At 39.9% G+C, this 23,404-nt stretch overlaps 1 protein-coding gene across 1 annotated transcript in view; it reads right to left on the bottom strand.

Moving 5' to 3' along the window:
• The window catches only part of actn3b (actinin alpha 3b), a 34,713-nt gene extending 12,046 nt beyond the window's left edge, over window positions 1-22,667 (bottom strand). Inside the window, exons 1-4 of the mRNA XM_080052062.1 lie at window positions 22,324-22,667; window positions 3,711-3,825; window positions 2,087-2,206; window positions 979-1,065 (exon numbers count right to left, since the gene is read on the bottom strand). Coding sequence (XP_079908188.1) covers window positions 979-1,065; window positions 2,087-2,206; window positions 3,711-3,825; window positions 22,324-22,461 — 460 coding nt within the window. The 5' untranslated portion in view covers window positions 22,462-22,667. The remainder of the gene's footprint in view (window positions 1-978; window positions 1,066-2,086; window positions 2,207-3,710; window positions 3,826-22,323) is intronic.
• Between the last annotated feature and the right edge of the window lie 737 nt (window positions 22,668-23,404).

Here is a 23,404-nt window from a genome sequence, read left to right as displayed (position 1 = left end):
AAATTTATGTGCAGTTAGTTTGATGTTGCCAAATGTGCATATTTCTACAAACATTTCTGAAAAATCGTTTTAATGTAAGTTATCAACTGGCAAATGTTCATGACGACATCTATAAGTTAAATATAACACTGCTCCCCTGCAGTGTCTCGCCTTAAAATAATAAAACGGAAAACAGAAAATCATGTTCAGAAACCCCAAAACAGCATCATTTTGTCTATAGCTAATATATTTGTCTGTGTACAGAAGAAACAACCTTTACTTTTAAAGTCAAGCTTTCTCAGCCTGTTGTTAAATATATGATTTCCTGCACTAGTAGTGAAGACAGGTTAGAAGGAGGTTGAAGATATAAAGAAGGTCAAGTTATATGACATAGAAGATATTGAAGAACGGGAGCAATAAAATGAGCGTTATAGACATTGACTTGAAGGTGAGGGTCGGAGGAGTGAGAAGGACCGGTCGAACAAGGTCTGAGTCTTTATAAACAGCCATTTATTGTGAGGTGACCTGCCTGCCCGACTACACCAAGGTTGGATTAAATGACATGCTGCTGAGACAGATAAAGTTCAGGAGAATCTTTTAGATGGACTGAATCATGGAAAAAAGATTTACTGCACATGTGTGCCACAAATCACATACAGCACAGTAAAAATACTGTGGTATAGTATAGTATCTGAAGTAGAGGGGTGTAGTTATCTTTTTATTACCCTATTATTATACCTAATCTTTAAAGCACTGTAGGCCTATATATTACTTTAGCAGATATTTCCTACTGTCCTAGCTGTATGGTCATATGACAGACAATGGAGATTATCAAAAAACTGTCGGTTAGCTTAGCTCAGCATAAGGACTGGAAACAGGGGAAAGCCTGGCCCTTACAAAATCCCTACTACCAGAATCTTTCAATTTGTTTTACTGTTTGAAAAATGAATTTATTATAAAAGTCAGTGTTGGTTGATGCAAAAATACACAGAAACACACCTTCCACAGAGATGTCCTGGATGGCGAAACGCAGGATGATGGTCCAGATCATACCCAGAGTCATCTTAGTGTTACCGTCAACGATTTCTGTTAAAAAAAAACAAGATACAAGATTTTTTTTTAAATGCAAACATCCCAGTCACGACTCTCTGCAAGGTTAGAAGTTCTGTTTTAAGTTTAATTGTAGTCCTTTTGAAGCTATAGATGCTGAAACAAATTGAATTTCACACACCCCGAAGGCTTAGAGGGAAACTTGGCTGCAATTAGAGCGAGGCAAATGTAAGTCACACAAACACTCGCTAACTGCTTTTGAAGTTCTGGGATGTGAATGTTGCAGTTTGTAGTCAGTCTGAACTGTTTTTTACACCGCTCAGCATTTAACGGCAGAGAGTTGAGCAGATTTAGAAAGATAAAAGACAAAATCTACGGTGAACATTTGCTTGTTGTTAAGATCACTTTTTGTCAAAATCAGTGAATGTCTCCTCAGCACCCACTACCTGTCCGTACTGTGTGTGCGCTGAATACACAGTCTAGGCTCTGTTAAAGGGTATGTAAACAAAGGGCACACACAAAGTAAGGAAAGGTAGCGGATCGTTAAGAGATATTCACAGATTTCGAAAACATTATCTTGACAACAAGCGTTCCCCAGAATAGATGACTCCACCTTTAAATCATAGTTAATATCACGTCACTTAAGTGCATTTTAAAGCACATCTTCGTGCATGGGCTGTTACATTTTTAGATGGAAATACTGTATATTTGTCTATTGTTTCGTTTAAATTAAGTATCAAAAAAATCTATAAATCTGTATAAAGCCAAGAAAGGTGCTTTTTATTGAGTGAGTTGATCCAGCGTAGCCTCAAATATTTACAGTCGCTTATAGTATATTAAAACAAATGGTAATAACTATTGTGTTGCCAGTGGGTTGGATCAGTAGTCATTGTAAATGTGTCTGAATTCTCCTGACACTGTGAGGTTCACCAGCCATCTGGTGCTCAAACAAAAATCCAAGAAATACAAATACTATGTGACCTTGGTATATGCATTTAAAAAGGATTACAAAAGTGGCGCAGGGAGAATACTAATAATATTAATAAGGGGTACTCACCCTCAGCACCAATAGACACCAGCTTGACCCCCTTGCTGCAGATATAGTCCAGAGCTTTGTTCACGTTAGCGATCTTGTGGAAACGCATCTTGCCTTTGTCGGGTTTGGGCAGCCTCTCGCCTGGAAGACAAGAGAAAGATTTACAACAGCTGAAACAAATTCATTAACAATTATTCTGCTGATCAATTCAACAGTCCCTGGCAAAGCTTAACATTTTGAGGACGTCACAACAACCAACAATGACGTTTTATAGGACAAACAACTACCTGATGCACAGAGCAAGTTAACTGCAGGTTTACCCAAAATGAAAAAAGTCATAGTTACATTTTCATCAAGGTTTGTCCTTTTGTACATTCAGACTGTCATTTGTGCTCAGGCTATCATAAAAACAGCTTTACGTAAAACAACCTGGCCGATAGTTACTTTTGCTGTATTTTCACCTTCACTTTCACCTCTAAACATGCATTTGTTTTCAATAACATGATTAAAAGGGACATTTCATCACCTGTGTGGGTTAGAGGTGTCCCTTAGCTCTGACATTATGCTAATGAGTAAATAATTACCATGATGACTCAGAGGAATTATGGCTAAAACGGTCGATGATGAATAAAAGATGAATGTGGTGGATGAATAGAACGGTCTGTTTTTTCTGTTTAGTTTTTTAATGTTTTTCAATTTCCACAATCATTATGTTTCAGCATTAGAGAGATTTAATGATCTGTATCCGCTGGAAAATGGATTTAATCTAAAATGATCATTTAGGTTTAGGAACTGACGGAAATTTGTCTCTAACGTAAACAAAAGATTAGTACAGTATATCATCCGATAATAAACAGCAGGTGTGTGTGTATGCGTGTGTGTGTGTGTGTGTGTGTGTGCGTGTGTGTGTGTGTGTGTGCGCGTGTTTTGAGGCCTGTTTAAGGTTTAAGACTTGGGTTGCGTTCCGAATCGCATACTTTCTACTATATAGTATGTAGAAAAAAGATTTAGGATGTCCCGATTCTTGTGGCCAGATTTAGGATGGTTAGAAGTACCCGGATGTCCTACTTCATGCGGCCAAGATTGTTAGTGTTGAAAACTGCATCCTATTTGGGCGATTCTGATCCACAATCCAGTGCGCACGTGAAGTGACGTCACATCGACGAAGCCTCCATATGAAAACAAACGGGGATTCGACGGATATAAAAGCAAGAGGCAAGATCAAGGCGCAATGTTATGATGAAATAAGAAAGTAAAGTATGTCCCAATAGTATGCCTACTGCATCCTAACTAGATTATTTTTATCGTTGGATGAAGTATGTAGAATAGAAAAAAGAAAGAGTATGCGATTCGGAACGCAACCTCGGTTTTAAAGTTCAGGTTAGAATAAAGTTTAGGTAAGGCTACGTGTGAGGGTTGGGGTTAGGCGTTTCTTTCTGATGGTTAAGGTTAGTGTAAGGGGCTAGGAAATGCAATATGTCAATGAGTGTCCTCACAAAGATAGATGAACATGTATGTATGAGTGTATGTGTGTGTGTGTGTGTGTGTGTGTGTGTGTGTGTGTGTGTGTGTGTGTGTGTGTGTGTGTGTGTGTGTGTGTGTGTGTATGTGTATGTGTCTGTGTGTCCTTTAGTGTGAGATCCACCTGATATGACCTCCAACAGCAGCATGAGTTTGAGGCCATTTCTGAAATCCTCTTCAATGTTCTCAATCTGTGTCCCGGCCTTCCTCAAGTGGGAGTTACACCAAGCTGTGAAGGTCTGAGAGAGAGAGAGAGGGAGAAAACATACAGAGGCTTACACTATCTGTCACCAATACAAACGCATGACATATACATTCACATTCACAGACTCTGACTGACAGCACCATCACTTTACCTGCTACATGCGCAAGAAAAAATATAGAAAATATATTATACACTTGATGTTCCCCAGTTGAGAGCCAGTTCAAATCTGCTTAGGAAGGGCTGACCTGTCCACTTCAATTTGTGACCTTGTTATCGCTGTCGGTGTAGACGGTGAGAGCGGAGAGACGCGCCAAGACGATTTGTCAGTTTGACAGCCACTGCTGACTCAACAGGCCGGAACAAGATGAAACTGACTTCAGATTGATTTATTTTTATATTTTGTCCGTCTGTAGTTATTGGCTTTAAACGTCAGTTACCGTCAGGAAGCTGTGCAGGATGTGGCTTAGACACATAAACTTGAATAAAAAAAATTGTCAATTGATAGAAAATAAATCATGTATTTTAGGCAAGAACAAAGTCTTGGTTATTACATGCAAATGAACTAGCATCATTATGCAGAGTTGCTATATTTATAATCATGGCTTATTTTAGAGACTGTTCATTAGGTGATGCCACGGTGCATAATGGGCACAATACAGACGGTGATGGAAATGCCTCTCAGCCACTGAGTGCTTTTATTTTGGTCGGCCTGGAAAACTGCCTAATAACATCGGGGACAATACGATTGCTTCCATCAGACCATTCAATCGATCGCTGAATGGTATTTTGAAAAAAGGCTTTCATGGCTTTTAGCTTCAAATGTGAATATGGGATGTGTCGTCTGTGTGCGTGTGTGTGTCTGTGTTTGTTAGGGCTGCTGCTGTAGAGCCAAAACTTTGCCAGGGTTTGAAGGATGTGTGGGCGTCGAAGCAGTGCGAGTACATGAGCTGAATAACTAACTACAGATGATGGTGTGGGCAGAGAGAGAGAGAGAGAGAGAGAGAGAGAGAGAGAGAGAAATAAATTAGCAATGAAACAGGGTTTGTGCTCAGTAGGTGAGGGCATAAAATGTTCCATTTCAGCAGAATACATTAAACAATCAAAATGTACATGTCCTTGTACAGTACGTGGGCGTATGTTTGTATCAGCATGTTGGCCTGCGGTCGAGCGTGACTGTAGATCTACATGGGTGGACGGAGAAGCAAAGCTCCAGAGAATAAAGTAGAGCAATGGAAAATGTGCACAGTTAAGGGAAAATAAACACAATGTCTATTGTCTACTAAGACAATAACAACAATGTGATAAGTTGATCGATTGATTTACTGGTTTGGTTTAACAAAGCAAGCTAAATAAAAGATGGCATCATTTTTCAATACTTTAATATTCTATAGACCAAACCATAAACTTTAAACTGAGAATTTCTTTAAATTCATTATAAAATCTGATTTGCAAAAAAAATAATTACACTGTGCTGTATTATAAATAATAAATAAATATATAAATAAATCAAATGAATCTGTTAAACACAAACAGTATACATTTGGGAGGCAGCAGTATCACTACAATATGCTGTGATTTATGATGAGCTTACGAGAGAGTTACATGTGCTCTTTTAATAAGATAAGATAATAGTAAACTTGACTCTCTTTACAATAACATTTGAGCAGTGCCCAGTGATGGAGTGCAATAAGTATCATTTTGATTTTCTTGTAATTATGTAAAGCACTTTGTTCCACATCTTCTGTTTACAAAAAATGTATATAAAAAAAGTTGATTTAATTTGATTAGAAGATTTCTACGTTTGAATAAAAACATACATGTCCTTTGAGATAAGATAAACATTATTCTATTCAAATATAGACAGTGGTAGGAAGAGAAAGAGAGCGTCAGTGAAGTGAGAGGAGTGAGAGGAGTGATAGGAATGCCCAGGCCGCGGTGTAATTTGATGTACGGGGTCCGGAGAGGCCGCCAGGGTCCCAGCAGGTGGTCGTCTCCTTTGCCACGCATGACCAAATTTAGACAGGCTCCTAATCCGGCGCACACAGGCCACCGGGCCAACGGGAAGGTGCTGCCAAGGAGGAGGCAGAGTGCCCCAAGGAGCAGGGGAGGGGGGGGATGGGCTAAATTAGGGAGAAGAGAAAAGACTAAAAAGTGAAGGGGGGGGTAAGAAAGAGGAGGAGGAGACGCGCAGGCTAAATCGGGCTCTAGCTATGGGACACCGCCGGACAGCTGAGAAGGCAGGATTCCTGAGGTGAACTGTAAGAGGCCAAGACGGAGGGAAGGAATGGATTGAAGAAAATGACGATATATTAAAATAATAACTTGAGAACGTGTGTGGAAGATGAGAAGGGAGAGACCTACGCCGACATCAAAACATCAAAGGAGCGCTGTTAGTAACTAAACGGCCGGTCATTGAAATCAAAGAGTCGCTTTAAGCTACGGTAATAAAACTGGAGATACAGAAGTCAGCAAAATGCTTAACAGAGCACCGTGGGATATTAAACAATTATCCGCCCATACCTGTGATAACTAGAGCTATTATTTCTATTCGTCTGCATGTAATGGTGTATTATCTCATCACTGGAGTTTGTTTTAAAGCCTGTGGTGGTCTATACAGAGTCCAGTAGCATGAAGTCACCCTCCAGCCTGTCACCCCCCTCCCCCCCTGTCTGTCCGCACCTGTCGGTCTGGCCCGGGCCCGGCTCAGCTCGGCCGGGGCCTTTTTACAGATCCTTCTTGTAAAATGAGGTCACGGTAGTCCAGCGGAATGCTTGTCATAACTACTACCCCCCAAGGGGAATCAGTGCTGCTGACCCTCAATACAGCTGACAGGCATATACACACTCGTCGTTCCCACACACACACACACACACACACACACACTTCTTATTTGAACAGGTTGGACCGCTTAATAATGTCGGCTAGCTATGCTGTCCGTCAAATAAATGACGCAACTGCAGCGCTGCCTGGAATAACTGCTTCCTGCCTCAGAGGGGAAGCCATGAGCAGCTTAAGCTTTCTGAACAGACGGGTTCAAAATCTGCAATTCATATTTTATCCCAGCAAAGCCCTGATGTACTTTAGTTAGAGTAGAAATACATTTCTTCGATGGATTGAGATGGGAATATAGGAGTTCTTCCTAGGGGCAAATGTTGACTTGGGATATGAGTTTAAAATGCTTTATTATTATAATTAGTAAGAATAAATATGGATTTGTATATAGTTCAATGTGGTCCACAAAATGTTGACATGATTGGGGACATTTCTGGGTCGCATTAAAAAAAACTGATAGCTTAAGCAGATAATACCTTAGAATTGATTAATAAGTATTAAGTAATGATGGTGAAATGTAACTCCACAATAGTGTGGACACAAAATGGCTTCCTTAGGTAGATCATCTTCCTGTCTTGCTGCTATATTACAGGTATTTACCCCCTGCCCTCTATGGTGCCAGTCTAACACATTACGCACACACACACACACACACCTGACCTGATTGGTGGAGAGCGAGTGCAGCAATGTCAAGGTGATCTTTCTACTCACAGCCCAGTTTCTCTGCCTCAGACCGGCGTCCTCTGACCCAGAAATAATTCACTAGACTTCACACTTCAGCTAATGAGAAGTGGATAATTACATAAACCTGCAGGAGCGTCTTCATTTACACCTCACCTCTCGGCCGTAGAGGAAGTGTGCTGCTGTGATTACACAAGTCGTCAGTGGCTGATTTCCCTAATTAACGCCTTCAATCAGGCACGGACGGTCTAATTAGGGAAATATGCCGGTGGAGTGTTTGTCTGGAATGCATACTCATCCGGCTTACAGGGAACACCGCCTGAACATATCCATCTGCACTTCCTAATTTTGTTTGTGCAGCTCTGTGATCTGGTATTTGGTGCATTTTTTACCTGTCGACAAAAAGCGACTGAAATGAACTTTAGTGGGCAGTTCCGGGCTTTTTAATGCTGAACCACATAGGCCAAAATGACAGGACTTTTATATTGCATATTTGAACATTTTAAGCCCAAAAATATTGTTTAGGTTTAAAAATTCTGACATAGTACTTAAGATGCAGAGAGTTATTTGATTTCTTTGTCTGCTAATTCTGTTGCTTTTTTGGTTTTGTTTAGTGCCCTTTCCGTGTTCAAATGTTTTAGTTTAACAATCTAAAATACATCTTAAAATCTATATAAAGTTACACCACAACCCTACTGTGAATAAATTACAGAAAACTGTCCAGCAGGGTGATGGACCAAAAGTTTCAAGTTAACAAACACCCAATAGATACACAGTAATATGTGCCTTATCTTAATATAACACAGGTATGTCTCACTGCCGGCAGTAAAATAGTTTTCCTGAAAGGTTGACATGGTTGACTCTGCTCACACCTGTCCACTACTGCTACCTCTGTCACACACTTGTTCAGAAGTCATGTCCTGGACTCACTCTCTCTCTCACACACACACCACACACACACACACACACACACACACACACACACACACACACACACACACACACACACACACACACACACACACACACACACACACACACACACACACACACACACACACACACACACACACACACACACACACACACACACACACACACACACACACACGCGACAACCTGCTCACATGAGTACACCCACACAGTACACAATAATAGCAGCACATAAAAACACTATGCTCTTTTGTTTATGAGGTCACTATGTTTGTGATGCGCGAGGACGCACGCGATTTAACTCGGACAAAGGATGATCACAAATACACAGTGACACACAGGAACATGTTTTCAGCAGTATCATTCTAACTCAGCCACTCATGAATGTAAATGTGTAGCAGGGACATGAAAAAATATCAAATACTTTGCCAATGAAATGGTCGTAAACCTTAATAATAATAAGTTATAGCTTCGAAACCTTAATTGCTTAGAAATAATAAGTGTGTTCAGAGGAATGAAATGTGTAGCCTTCCTCCCCAGTGAAAAGACGCTGCATCTCCCACTGTCAACAAACCAGGGGTCAGTAGTTATTAAAAACAGAAAACACAGAAGGGCCTCAGTTCTCCTGTGCAGGCAGCCTGTTCTTCTCAGTTATTGGATTTGAAAGCACTAAGAATAAACTTCATTCCAAAATCAGATTTCAAAAACCTAATTGAAAGTATCTGAAAGACTTTACATTACTCTTTTTCCCTATTATATTATTATGTCCTTTCTGAAAGGTGAGCAGGACATCAATTCAAGTTCAAATCAATTTAAGAATTCTCCACTGATAATGGAAGTAGAAATTCCACTTTTGTTGTCTTCAAAATTCCGATATAATGATTAAAATGATATTGTTGGCTGACATGTAACCACTCTGAATGCCTCAGTAGTATTCTATGAAGTGAACAAAGCTGGCAGGCAGTGAGATATGTAACAGGCTCTGTTCATCTGTCAGCGGATATCAGAGGAAAACAGAATCATTTGCTCGTCTGTCAGCGCTGTCGGATTAAAACTGCTCCACCGCTGAGCTGTCCTCTCCAGCCATGCTGCTCATATCAGTGCAAAATCAAACATTATTTTAAAAGTCAAACATTGATCCATGTATTTATTGAAGCTTCCACAAAAGGGGGTGTGTCACCAATATTCAAACAAATATGCCAAAACAGTTTACATTAGAAAAGGAAAAAAAGCACTTTCAAGAGCTGCCGACAAGACGCCATTTTTCTAGATGTGCAAATGTTTGCATAACTGTGTGACCGTAAACCTTCCGACAGATTACGCCGGACCCGATAGGCCTATGAGTCAACAAAGAACACTGCCGTAAGCACCTGACACCTGACGACAAGAAGTTGCAAGAACTTAGAATGTTTGCCATGTAGTTTGTGACTGTTTTAACATAGATGCCTTACTTCTTTAGTTCTATAAAACACACACACAGACAAATGCTACCGTGTTTAATGTTGTCTAAAAATCATAATGTTCATCTTTTACAATTTAAATTAGGCTCCAGTTTGAGTTTGGTAAGTCAAGATTCAAGACTGTTTATTTGTCATAAGCACAACAATAACAGCAGCAGTGGTTCGCAATGAAATCCTTTAGCCTCAGGCTCCCTTCAACAACGCAATAAATCTCTCCCTCTCTCCAACTGAAACTTGACTTTGTAAAATAATCGCAAATCAAAATTGCAATATCCGTCAGCAAAATCACAATAGATCACAGAAAAATCACTAAGACTGCTACACACGCATTTCAGCTTGTTGTTTTCTTTACAAAACAAACTCTGAAGTATTTTGTATAAGCCATGTCATATCCAGTTTGTTTTTCAAACCAATTTCGTGCTTGAGTTCACCTTCCTGGTTCAGGTTTCTCATAAACGACAATCGCCCTGAATTGCTCCACCGCGTATAACAACCAATAAAATGAGACAGGCAGCCATCATGGACGGAGTTAAAACACAAAACAGGTGTAGCCGACATTTAGGAGCCCCCACCCCGCCGCAAGCAACTCCCTCGTGGGCTTTAAATACCCGCCTCTCAAACAGACCTGGAGCCCTGAACCTGGGTGCCACAGGGACAATTTGGGACAATGACATTGCAGCCAAGACACACATCTCTAATCTCTAATAGGCCCATCTGAACTTGCATGCCCCACTGACTCACCTCTAATCCCCCAATAACAGCTAAACAACTATTATGTTAACGGTGAGGAACTGCTTGGAGGAACTTCCTTATACTCCAGGAATAGATTTTGCGACGTCACATCTGTTTCTCAAGATTCAAATCTTACTATTCATTATTTCTGTTATGGGACGGACAAACCTAAATTGATAATAACTAAAATAAAAAAGTAAAACTTTGTCTGACAAAGACGTTGTTGACAAAAGTAAAACAAAGTTATGGCTTGGAAATAAATATTTAACAAGATGATTACCAAGAAAGCAACTTTGTCCTATGAAAAATGTATCTTTTATCTGGATAATCTAAGAGGGATAAAATAAGAAACTCAACCAAAGGTAAAACCATTGAAAACTACTAATTTGAGATTATTTGCTTTAATGAATTTGTATTATTACAAAACACACCTCAAATTTGACAAAAGACAGTTTTAGAGTGTAGAGTGAAACCTACATGGCTGTAAAACTTTAAAATGGAAGTTAAAGCTACACCTATTAAAGGTTGAGTGAAAATCAGTGAATAACTCCTCAGTCTGCTATTTGTCCAAACTGTCTGTTCGCTGGAAAAAAAGCACAGCCTAGGCTCCGTAAACTGCCATTTATACAACAGAGCCTGTCAACAATTCTCCCAGCATTCAGCTACAGGCAGCGTTCTAGACAGGTAGTTAGTGACGACTGCTGTTGCCAAGGCAAGGCGTGTCTGTGGGCGGAGCCTCTGAAGGAGCAGTAAGGAAGTGGTGGATGTGCTCTGTATATCAACAAGCTATGGCTGAGTAGTACACCTTTACAAAGCATCAGCTTAATTAGAATATGAATAGAAGATAGATTAGAATAATATGTAAACAACAGTTTCAAGTTACATTTTCAGTAGGTTAAACTGTAAGTACATCAATCCCCAACATCAATCTATCAAGCTTCCTATCCAACTCTTCTCTATGACGGATTAGCCGGATCATATCCATGAGACCCTGCTGACAATAGGGCCACCGCTGGCCTCCGATCAAGGCCCCAGTCCAAACCCATGGATTTACGTGCCTGTTTAGGGGGATGAAAGGCCTAGGACGCCTCTTGTATAGTCAAAGTGAGTGTGTATTGTGCCTGTGCCAGATGCCAGTGAGATATACTGTGGGCACAAGGGATTTTAGCTAGTCAGAGAACAGGTGGAGCAGGTTATGAAGGGCAATAGTCCCCCACCTACAAACACATGAGAACAAATCTAATGTTTAAAAGATTTATGGACCAGTTGAGTGCAAATAGAACATACAGCAGTGTACCCCCGGGGATCTCAGAGTTAAATTTGAGACTTTTTAATACCACTCTAAATGAAATTGACCGATGTCAAGGCCATACAGGCAAAAGTAGGATGGATATAATGGGAATTCTGACGCATTTTAGTTACTTTTAACAACATTTACTAATATACTCACATTGATATACTTTAACAATAGCTTTCTGAAGTGTGTGTATACTCTTAATCCATAATGACCCCTCTCCAAGTATCTAAAGGGAAACCAAAAAATGTTAAACCTTTGTAAAGGAAAATTCAAAACATTTAATGCCTTATTTTTAGAATATTAAATTCAATGTTTTTAATGCTTTTAAGACCCCGCGGGAACCCAGATACTAGGCTCCTTCTAAAAAAAGTATTATCCGCAATGCCAAGCTGTATTTGCACATCAGATGTATCCTGCCTACCCCTGTGCTAAAAACAACATCGCCTGCAGCATTTTAATGTGAACAACTCAGAGATATCAGATTTTGAGTCATAACGCAGAGCAGAGAAGTTACAGAAACACATGGAGTTTCACCGTACTACAAGAGATAAGGTTATGACAAAAAACTATAAACGGCTTGTTCCGCATGGAAACACACGTACTGTGCACCACATCATCTCCAACCAAGGAACTCTATCTATTTCCTGTCCACGTATCAACGGCACAAGGGAACGGATGGCTAACCTGGTTCAGTCAATCACTGGTTTTGACACAACCATCTGTCTGCATTGTCATATTAATTGCTTCGGCGCAATGCGAGGAAACATCGTGTCCCGTTCTGCTCCATTATGCTTCCTTACATTGTGTTCCACTGCCACTCTGCTACTAGAATGATGCCAAAACCTAACAAGGACTTCTTACAGTAATGTATGTGTGTGTGAGAGGGACAGACATGGCTGTATCTGTCACACACTCCGAGAGCAATTCACAACTACATTTACATTTGACATTTACAGTCATATGCCTTATCATTTGGAATGTGTTGTTCTGATCTGTTCGTTTGTTATTTTTTGTAGTATCTGTAATGCTTTGGCAATAGTGTTTTCCACGATAGTCATGCCAATAAAGCTTTTTGAATTTAATTGACTGTCTCTGACATTTCTGGATTTATCGATCGTAAGAAGAGGAACGGACAGGAAGGACAGAATAATGAACGCTTTGGCAATTATTTAGAGAAAGCTACTACCCATTTATTGGCGTCACAATGAATGATGTGGCCTTTCCATAGTCATTTCAGCCTAATTTGGGGGGCAGAAAAGTATCTCGTAGCGTTAATGGATTGCAGTGGAAATATTCTTCAAAAGTGTGTGTTTTCATGCAAGCTAACTGGTGCACTATGAAGTAATGGCAAAGAAGATTTAGAATCTACAGTCATGCTAGTGGATCTATGAATACCTCACACAGATGTGCTTTGAGCTAAATGCTTGCATCAAAATGCTACAGTGACAATGCTAACATGTGGCTGTAAATAAAAAAACAAGGTTGTTTTTCGCTGATGGTCGTGTTTGCAGTTATAACTTATTCACGATGAGCTCATCAGAGCCCTCTTTTCATAATTATTTAAAAGTTACTCTTGACAAGAGTAACTTTGGAGGTTTGAATTGTCAATGAGTTTGTAATAATAAACTCAGACTTTCTTACTTGCTCTGCACACACACTCCTTATCTTTCAGAGTTTAATTCAATACTGTTATCAGCCTGTTTTCTTGTTACACGGGTCAGTAGATGAATTGTCTGACTGCATGATCGATGGTGGGGAATAAAAGGTGAGTGTACAGGTTCATGGTTGGCTTTTGTCCTTTGATATGCTTCTGGACTGCAGAGACTGACGCAACAGACATAAATTGGTGTAAGTGGTTGTGGAGGATTTATGACAGTGCGGCTGGCTGGCTTGGGGGAAGGAGGAGGGCTGTTTCTAATTTCAGAAGGCAAGTTCTTTCTCTGAAATAAGAGGCAAACTGTCCAGGCATTTCTATAGTCAGCTGATTACGTCTTAGCTGGAGCCTTGACCACGAGGGCCTACAGTATGTGTGAAACTGTCCGGTAACATGCAACTCAGCTTATTTTCGTGCATTAATTCAGCCGAAAGAGAAAGTCACTGTTGACCTTATGATTCTACTTCTGCTTCCATTAGAGAACCACAAAAAGGTTATTTACTGCACTAGTCACATGATCTCATTTTGTTATTTGCACGTTTGGAAACTGAAATGACTATAGATCTAACACATATGACTACCTCATAATTCAGGAAGTCCTTATCTGCTAGAAAATAGCTTTTAACACCGATAATGTGGGCTGGGCAAAAACTTATAAACATATTTTCCTCTAACTGCAAAACAGGACAGTGGTATGTTTAATTTCACCAACTATAGGTAAGAAAGTTATACCTCAAGGTCAGTTAAGATCATGGCATATTAGTATTGGAGCAAGCAATGCTCTGGCAACCGCAGGCTTTTCAAACTATTATAATTATAAAGCACATAATGATATCGTCATGACCTCAGTCCTATTATAAGAGTCCCAACATCTCAGCAGACTCCCAACTGACGACTGTAACGTCTGTTGCTTCCACCTTTCTATAAATATCCATAGGACGCAGCCAGCATTCAGCCCAACATTATGAGTTTAGTTTCATAAAGACTGGTTCGATGTGACTCATTACTGCAGCAAACTGAATGGACCTGAGGAGACACTGTCTAGCTGTTTGGTCAAGCATTGTCTGTATGTTACTAAGGTTACGTACTAGACAGTTTGTGGCTTTCTGCTTCCTCATAAACACAAGTTTCTGTTTTCTGCATCAAAACTGAACCTGAAGAATAATAATGAGTAAAACTTGGACGATTGGAGCTCTGTGTAATATACTCAAAAAATAGATTAATTTGTTCACGACCCACACAGTTCTATTTCTGAGTTTTAGTTCATTTTGCCTGCACAAAGCCGCCATTATAACTGTAATGGGAGTAGCACTGCTGTCAACTGTGCAATTTTCTCTAACTGATCTAACATTTTATTCTATTTACAGGCCCACAGGATCGCTCTGATCAAATCAAGATGGCCGCTCTAACAGCCCATCCATCATCATTTGTACTTTTCCCCTGGTGGATTCTGACAAGGCCGTTTGTGTATCGAGTGTCTGCCTTGGCCTTTACAACACTCTGCAATCTGTAAACTCAAAACTGTGTCTCAATCCTACGTACTCACCCACGATATTCTACAGAAACAAACTTTTTTTCCATGCTAATAAAATACAGTACATGGAGAATATGTCACACATATGCACACACACACATAAACTCCTCAGCCCTTTCTGCGGCCTCCTGCACTAAAGCAGTTTATAGAAGCCTCCCTACATGGACACGGCTTCTGGAATAGCAACTGCTATTTGATCTGACTGCACGCTCTCTCACCTCTCCACTTACGTTAAACCCTCGTACACCTACTCTATACATGTAGCGCACAACACAGATACAGCACATTGCACTTATTACAGCTGACATTATGACACAATTCACATGAAATTAACTATAAAACTTTGAAAGACTTTCGTTTTAGCTGAATTTCTTGATCGTATTTTTGCCGATTTTATCCTATTTTTATACCTATTATATATTTTCCCTCTTGCTCATCGTCACTGTAAATGAGGGCTGCCTCAGTATCTCACGAGTTGAGAGAAAGGTCATTGAATTGAATTGTTTTAGACGAGCTGTATGTGTTCTTGGTGTAATGCCTCGTTTCCACCGAGTAGAGCGGGTCGGATCGGAGCGGTTCGGTCCGGGTAGTTTGGCTTTTGCCAAAAGTTGGGTAGGGTACGGTTTAAGCGCACCTAACCGCTCTGAGCAGCTCCTAATCTCAGTACTCCTCCGTAGGGGTACTAGCCGCCTGAAAGGGTGCCGAAAAGGCGGAGCTACACACTGCCATGTAGTCATCTCGGCAAGAGTGAAGAGAGTCTTGTGTTTTGGCAAAAATGTAAGCACAGCACTGTTTATTGTGTGGTGTTTTTCCTCGTCAATAAATCAGTTGGTTACACTGTGTTCCACTGCTAGTCACGTAGCTGCCGCAGCCAGTACTGTTCGCTCACTGTCTCTATCAGTTGTACCGAGCCGTCTCTGTGCTCACAACAACACGGAGGGAATAAATAAAGAAGCGGCTGGTTTGACCAAGCAAAAACGAGAGACCGCTGGCTTGACCACAGTTGTTCCACATCCCGATAGTTTGACCCACATTCTGGCGGCGGCTATCGCAGTCCAGCCTAAACCCCGCCCTACCAGTAAGGGTAGGGTCGGCGGTGGAAACACCACCGAGATTCTTAAAAGTGAGCTGTCCCGCCCTGAGCCGCTCCGACCCGACCCGCTCTACTCGGTGGAAACGAGGCATAAGTGGTGCTCACAGGAGGGGACAAGGAGGACCCCCCATATTTAGTCTAAATGAAAAAAATACTTTTGGTCCATTCTCTACTTCCTTCTTTCACTAAATAAAACATGTTCAGAACGACTGAACTACCTTTTAACAGATTGTTTGTGTTCTTCCAGTTCAGTGCTGCCGCATTAAAAATATCAAATATTTAAATCAGAAAATAACACTTCTTGCTTGGTGGTCTCCTTTTGGTCTCTGTGTGCTCCACTGATATGGTGAGTGAAAATAGTCTGAGAGGTCCCAGATCAGCTGAACTGGATAACTGTTTTTGCAGTGGGACCACATGACCCTGACAGAGTGAATCATGGGAAGGAATCTAAGATGCCCCCCTCCCCTCCAAGGTGACTATTTGGATTAGGTACTGTATCCCGGGCAGTTTTGCAATGTCGTCTTTAATCGTGCAAATAAAGGCACTAAAACCGTCCTAAGTGGGATTTTGGAAATATCTGTAATTCATGATTCTTAAGGAAAGGGATACCAGAGGTCTAAAGAAACTCTGACGTCAGGATCTCAATTTTCACATGGCAGTTGTTGTTTACATCTACTGAGCAGGTGCCATCCCTCGCTCAAGAAGACGCTCAATGCGCATGCTCACAATGTTCTTCTATGGTGTTTGACGTGACACAATATCGCCACCTACTGGCCTGGCATGACTACGTCAGCGCTTTCAATAGTTGTTACAGTGTCATGTGTACGGAGATATATTCTATAGCTTTGTCATGTGTACAGGAATTTTTCTGCAAAATGCGTTTTTTTAAATATTGGTATAAATGTGGACATGGCCCAAGACTGAGGAGGGAAAGCTGTCCTTTGCACTCATTGAAAAAAACCTGCCTGTCATCACCTTATATTAATATCATGTAATGTCATCCTCTTAAAAGAGTCCTGAGAGCTGGATCAATACATCCCATCTTAGATAAGTGGCATAAACTTATAAATCAATGCTGGAATCACTGGTATTAACTCAAGAAACATCGGGTAGTATTTGCACTCAATGACCTCATTTGCCTGCTGCACTTCTGTCTGATTTTTTTTAATGCAAAATGAGATTAGACAAGAAAAATGTGATTACACAGCACCCTACGATCTCTTCTCACCCACACGGAGGGGATCGATATCACATTACTAAATTTGGACACTTCATTTGTATTACACCTTGTGGATTAGAAGGAAAAAAACACAGTTGGATATGAGTTGAATAAAAATCTAAATTACAAAAAGTGAACAGTACATAGAAATAATCTACCATTTATTCATAAGAATAAGACCTACTGATACTTTTATATTTAATCACGGTATTTTTTTATTGTAACGTGACTAAATTCAAATCAATTAAGTATATTTTAGAATATATTTGAGCTTAATTACGGGATGCGTCCTTAATCAAACACAAAATTACATTTTAATGATGTGACCTTAACTTTAACCTTTTAGTGAGTGATTCTAAATGCTTATAATTATCCTAAAATTAATGTGGTCCATTTAGCCCTCTTTACAAAATGAAGTTCAAACCCAAGTATACCAACAGCTATAAACTCCGGGCAACTATTTTTACATTTCTTTAGACAAACGCCAATTTGAACTGGGAAAGACCCATTTCTTTTCTGAGCGTTTTGTGTACAGTATATCTATCATCTCCCCCATTTAGCTACTCAGCTGGGCCAATGAAGCCGTTGATTGGCCGTTGTAATGGGTATTTATAAGTTACTGCTAGCATAAGCTTTGTTAGGCAGCCAGTCATTGACTTAGTCATTTAGCAGCTGAACCTTTAAACTATGTGAAGATGACTTTAGTCAGTGGTGCTCAAACTGAATAAGCAGCCTCACTGTAGCAAATGTAATAGTTTTTACTGTACACAAGCAGCATATAAATACCTTTATTATATCTTCATTTTACTTGTTTTCCAGTCTATATTGATTAACTTTTATTTATTTATTATTTTTTCAATTATTAATTTATGGCTTTTATATTACATTTTATATATTATATTAGTTTCTTAATTTTTCTTAATTCCTACAATATACTTTTGATTTGTTTTTTACTACTATTTATTGTAACTTTTATTGTCTGTGCTTATTATTTCATTCCTTGGGTTGGGGGGGTAATTTTTTTTCTTTTTTTAATGTATTCCGTGTAGTTTTTGAGTTGAAAATACTACACAGAATACATTATACAGTACATAAGTTCTATATAAATAAAGTTTGATTGGTATAATACCTAAAACATATGTCTCCTTTTTCTAATGAATAGCCATTAGATTAGCATTACAAATGGTGTTGTGAGTGTAGTCCTCTGCAGTAAGAGTTAATCTATAAACAAAAGAGCTATTGATCGTCCTTAGGATCATCTCTTTGAACTGTCAGCACAGCTTCTAGTAAAAGGCCAACATCAATAAGCTTTGAGAGTAGATGTCAACCGTCTCCTTGTGTCTGTAACCGGGCTGTTGACCTGTTCTCTTGAATCAGCCTGTCATCCCAGCCTGCTTTGAGGAAAGAACATCGCCCTGGCAACATGCAGACAAATCTCATCACTCTGTCCTTTCGTATCTCATTCCATCGGACGTCCTTCCCTAGATGCAATATCTGACACTATTTTTGCCAACTCCTATCAAATAAAATCCCTTCTCCAAACCAAGACATGAGTCATTTAGCCAGCAATCTAAAAGATCTGCTTCATGTTAAATATAAACCAGACGTTCAATTCAGACACACACACACACACACACACACACACACACACACACACACACACACACACACACACACACACACACACACACACACACACACACACACACACACACACACACACACACACACACACACACACACACACACACACACACACACACACACACACACACACACACACACACACACACACACGTGTTGACAAACACTTTACTACTGCCTCAAGTGGTGAGCAGCTTTTTCCACTGAATTTCGATGATAGAGGAGAGAACAGGTGGTGCAAGGGTTTCCTTTCATATTCATGGCATTGCAAAATGATGCACTGGCTATATTTATGTTCTGATATCAGCTTCTTAAGCTAGATTTTACATGCCGAGAAGATAAGTGGAGTATGATGACCTACTCGCCCCTGGGAGGTTGAGAGGTGAAGACTGAGGAGAGGGGGTCTCTTGGCTAATGGCTGTGTGAGGTTTTTCAAAGCCGATTATATCAACTTACAGTGAAAAGATTGACAGGCGCATGAGCCCAAGAAAAAAAAAATAGGGACTCCTCTAATAAGCAAAAGATTAAGTGGTGCACGGCAAAAGAAAGAGAAGGTGGAAAGGGATATTTGAAGAAATGGTGGCAGGAGGAAGTGCTCGACCTGACTAGGGCTGGATATTGATACATTGATTTTTCAGTTGACGGTTCATGAAATCCGTTTGAATGAGATGTCAGTAGACATTGTGGTTAAATAAAAAAAAACTTAAGTTTTATTTTTCAGCTCCGTGGCATTTTTACAAGTGTCAATGAATAAAACTTTAAATAAGCCAAAATCATAGTAATGGCCTTCGGATTACCACAAATGCCCCATTTCCTGAGCCACTGCAGCTCCACACAGCCAATCGCCAGCACTTGAGATTTTGGCACATCTATCATGCTGCTTGCTTATTGGCTCACTGAAGTTGTACGACAAGACGTTTTTCAATACACTACATTTTTCAATACTCGATGCTATCAAGGCATTTCGGTCTGCGCCAAAAAGAGGAAACAGAAAGAAAGAAAGAAAGAAAGAAAGAAAGAAAGAAAGAAAGAAAGAAAGAAAGAAAGAAAGAAAGAAAGAAAGAAAGAAAGAAAGAAAGCAGGGAGGGAAGTTGGAGCCTTGCAAGTTGCAAAGTATTTATAGGAAGATGTTTATTTGTAGGTCTGTGAAACCAACCCGGGGTGTATATCTACCAGCCTTGCCATGTCTCTCTCTCTCTCTCTGACACCATCTGTTAAGGTCTCTCAGCCTGTGACAGCGCTCTAAAGGTGGGAGACATTATGCACTGACAGAACAATTCTGCCGTTTCACTGCAAATGACCATGTGAACATGGTGAAATGTACTACAGTAGTGGAGTCTAAATTAAATTAGATTAAATAAAATTAGATTAGATACAATAAGATTACACTAGATTAAACCAAATTATCCCAGTTGGGAAATTCCTTGATGGTGGCAGGAGCCAAGCAATATAATACAGCAACAAAACAAGCATATAAATGGGTACAAATGCCTTACTGCTTACATTTGACCTATTGATCGATTTGATGAAATGGGTGTAAATTATGATATATTAGCAAAGTAACAAAGAATAATTGTCAGTTGCTCAAAAACAATATAAAATAGCCTAAGATACACATTGTAGGGCTACTATGTATCATCCCACTAATAAACAAGAAGAAAAATGTCAAGACACGCATCATGCAAAGGTTAAAGAAACAACATATGACTGTTTCACTATGAAAGGATTTCAACCTGCTACAAGTTATGACTCTTGTTTAGCCAACAAGAAATTGCAGTGCAACAGGAAGTGACATTTTTGGTCGTTTCGACAGGTGTGATCAATCTGAATTCATATTATTGTATGAAAACAATGTTGTTATCAAATTGATTATACTTTTTCATGTTCATATTTTAATATGCATTGCTATGTAAAACACTAGAAAAATGTGACAATAAATTGTGCCATGTTGAGTTGAAGGCCTGCCAGGCCTAAAATAGGCTACTTGCTTATCTGTAGGCTACCAAACAATATATCAGAAGGTTTGACTTTCAGAAAAAGTTATGACCTAATTTATAAACCATTAGAAATTATTTTCCTGATAGATATTTATGTCGGCTCTAGGACATCCACGGTGGGGGGTGGCAATGTTGGTAACTTTAAAAAAATGGCGTAGCTACCAGTGGAGCTAACGCTAAGCTAGCCAACCAAGCATGATAAAAACATATTTTTTTTCCGCTAAACTGATACATTTCGGTGGCAGGGCAGTTGGTGTGTCAGGTTAACATTCAGCCTAACAGGATAAAAACTGTATTAACCTTTTGCGGGTCTTGTTTCTGTCAGGGTTTTGCAGCGGAAGACCGTCACCTTTGTCAGTTGACTTTTAGCTCAGACAGCTCATTAAACCATGGACATATAAAGACGCACCTGTCACACAATCGTCCTCCACGCGCAAGGCCAGGTGGTCACCTAGACAACGGCTAGTTTTTTTCACTTTTATTTATTTATTTGTTATTAGTTGTATTAAGAAACTATTAAATTGAACATGTATCAGTCACATGAAAATGCAGATTTATTTTATTTTATCGTTTCTTAATTTAAATTAAACGTAGATAGGTCTAGACCTAGCCTACTTATCTTGGCTAAAAATAAAGCTAGCTACTAAACTGACTTCAATCAAAATTACTATAAGGAGGCTACATTTTCCTCTAGTTGACTAGCCTGGGTAACGGTTAGGAAGTTATGTCTGACAACATCAAGCAAAAAAAAAGTCTATTTTTAACGATTGCGATAAATAATAATAAAAATGGTTTTATTGTCATTGTGTCAAACTATTGACTGCAACAATGTAGCCTATAAAACGTGGACAAACTTTAAGATTTTTTATTCATTTTATCTTGTTTGCTTATTCACATTATAGGCCTACAATAGGTAGCCTGATCTGGATTAAAAATAGCTGCTAAACTGATCAATCAGTACAATGACTGTAGCCTATGTTTTCACTCACTCGTTTATGGTTTTTTGGACTTTTTTTTCAGTTTGGCTTAATGTTGTCTAAACCCTATTGAAACCAATGCATGTGTAGCCTATGTCGTAAATTATGATTTAAATGCAGTCAAAAGCCCGGGGAGGGTGGTTTTATATTTAGACAGCCTTCGCAATGCAATCAGGGGTAACTGAAAGACAACACTGCGAAAGTTCCACGGCCTAAAATATCTGCCCACACAGCTTCCAGCAGGACTCAAGTGCCAGGTGCGAGGACAGCTACGGCGCACATGCTCAGTTACATGTTACATACTTTACACAATTAAAGGGAGTGAGTAGGCTACAGTCAGTGATTATGAAACCTTAAAATGTGTCATGTTAAAATGCATTAAAAGTCATTCATAATGACTGAGGGCATGGGTCAATGTGTGCGTAAATACGCACGGCGGCACAAACTGCTCAGAGCTTCCAGACCAGATCCCAACCTACCTTCCTCTGCTGCTTCTCCCAGGCAGGGTCCAGCAGCAGGTCCCTGTCCCAGTCATCCTCTTGGGTCATGTACACTACTTCTTCATTGATAATCGTGTAGGAGTTGTTGTAACTCATTTGGGTTTCGACAGCTGTCATGGTGCCGCCTCTGTCAGGACCTCTCGCGTCCCCCTCAGCTTATGGTAAGAAAAAATTATTCAGCAATAGTACCGACGACCGGTCAACCTCCTGTTTCGGGGAGGGGGGAGAAGACTGTTAGGGGCGACAGAGACCAGACTCCACTGGTGCGAGGTTCCTGTACAGACGTGGTGCTCCCACTACCAGAAGACCCTGCTGGCCGTTGCTCCTTTCCTGGTCAAAAGTGGCACACGTGACCGCACCCCAATAAGTATGGGAACCAACAGCTTGGGTATCAGGTTCTGACCCCTAAAAGGTGTAAAAGGCGGGGTAGTCTCCCGCGGGCAGGGTTAACGTGCGTGTGAGTGGTGTGGAGGGCTGTCAATCACGCCCCCTTTGCGCCAGAGAGGTTTTTATGGCCTGTGCAATGCACCTGTTGCTGTTAGTGATCCTCGGTGGAAAACCCAGGCCTCTGTAGTTACTACTGCCTAGCTCTCCCTTGAAAGCATGATTAAGGCTACATCTCAAATTCTCCCTTAAAAAAAATACATAGGGCCTAACATTACATCAAAAGGTTTGAGAACTTTTGGACAGGCCCCCTCCTTTGAAAAACAATCTATCACTTAAAGCAGGCCTGCTTTAAGACTGATAGCAATAACCATTTTATTACACACTGCTATAAAAAAAACAAGGCTGTATGTAAATACATACTTTATACTATTTAATTGTCTATCTAAAGTAAACTACTTTAAAGTTTTATTCAACAGTTGAGGGACAAAAGTGCTTGAGGTATTCTACATTGTTTATCAGTACATAATTTGAATTATTGAAAAAAGGAGTTCTAGGCACTTTAATGAGAAAGAAAAGTAATTTATTCATGATTTGCTTGCAGACAGAAAAAAATGCCTTGATTTAACGCTTTAAGAAATACAGCTTTAAAAAGGCATATACATGCAGACAGCCG

This window comes from Ammodytes marinus, assembly GCF_949987685.1.
Source record: "Ammodytes marinus genome assembly, chromosome: 23".
Taxonomy (NCBI): Eukaryota; Metazoa; Chordata; class Actinopteri; order Uranoscopiformes; family Ammodytidae; genus Ammodytes; species Ammodytes marinus.
Note: the sequence above shows the minus strand (reverse complement) of the source record. Positions and strands in the feature narration are given on the sequence as shown.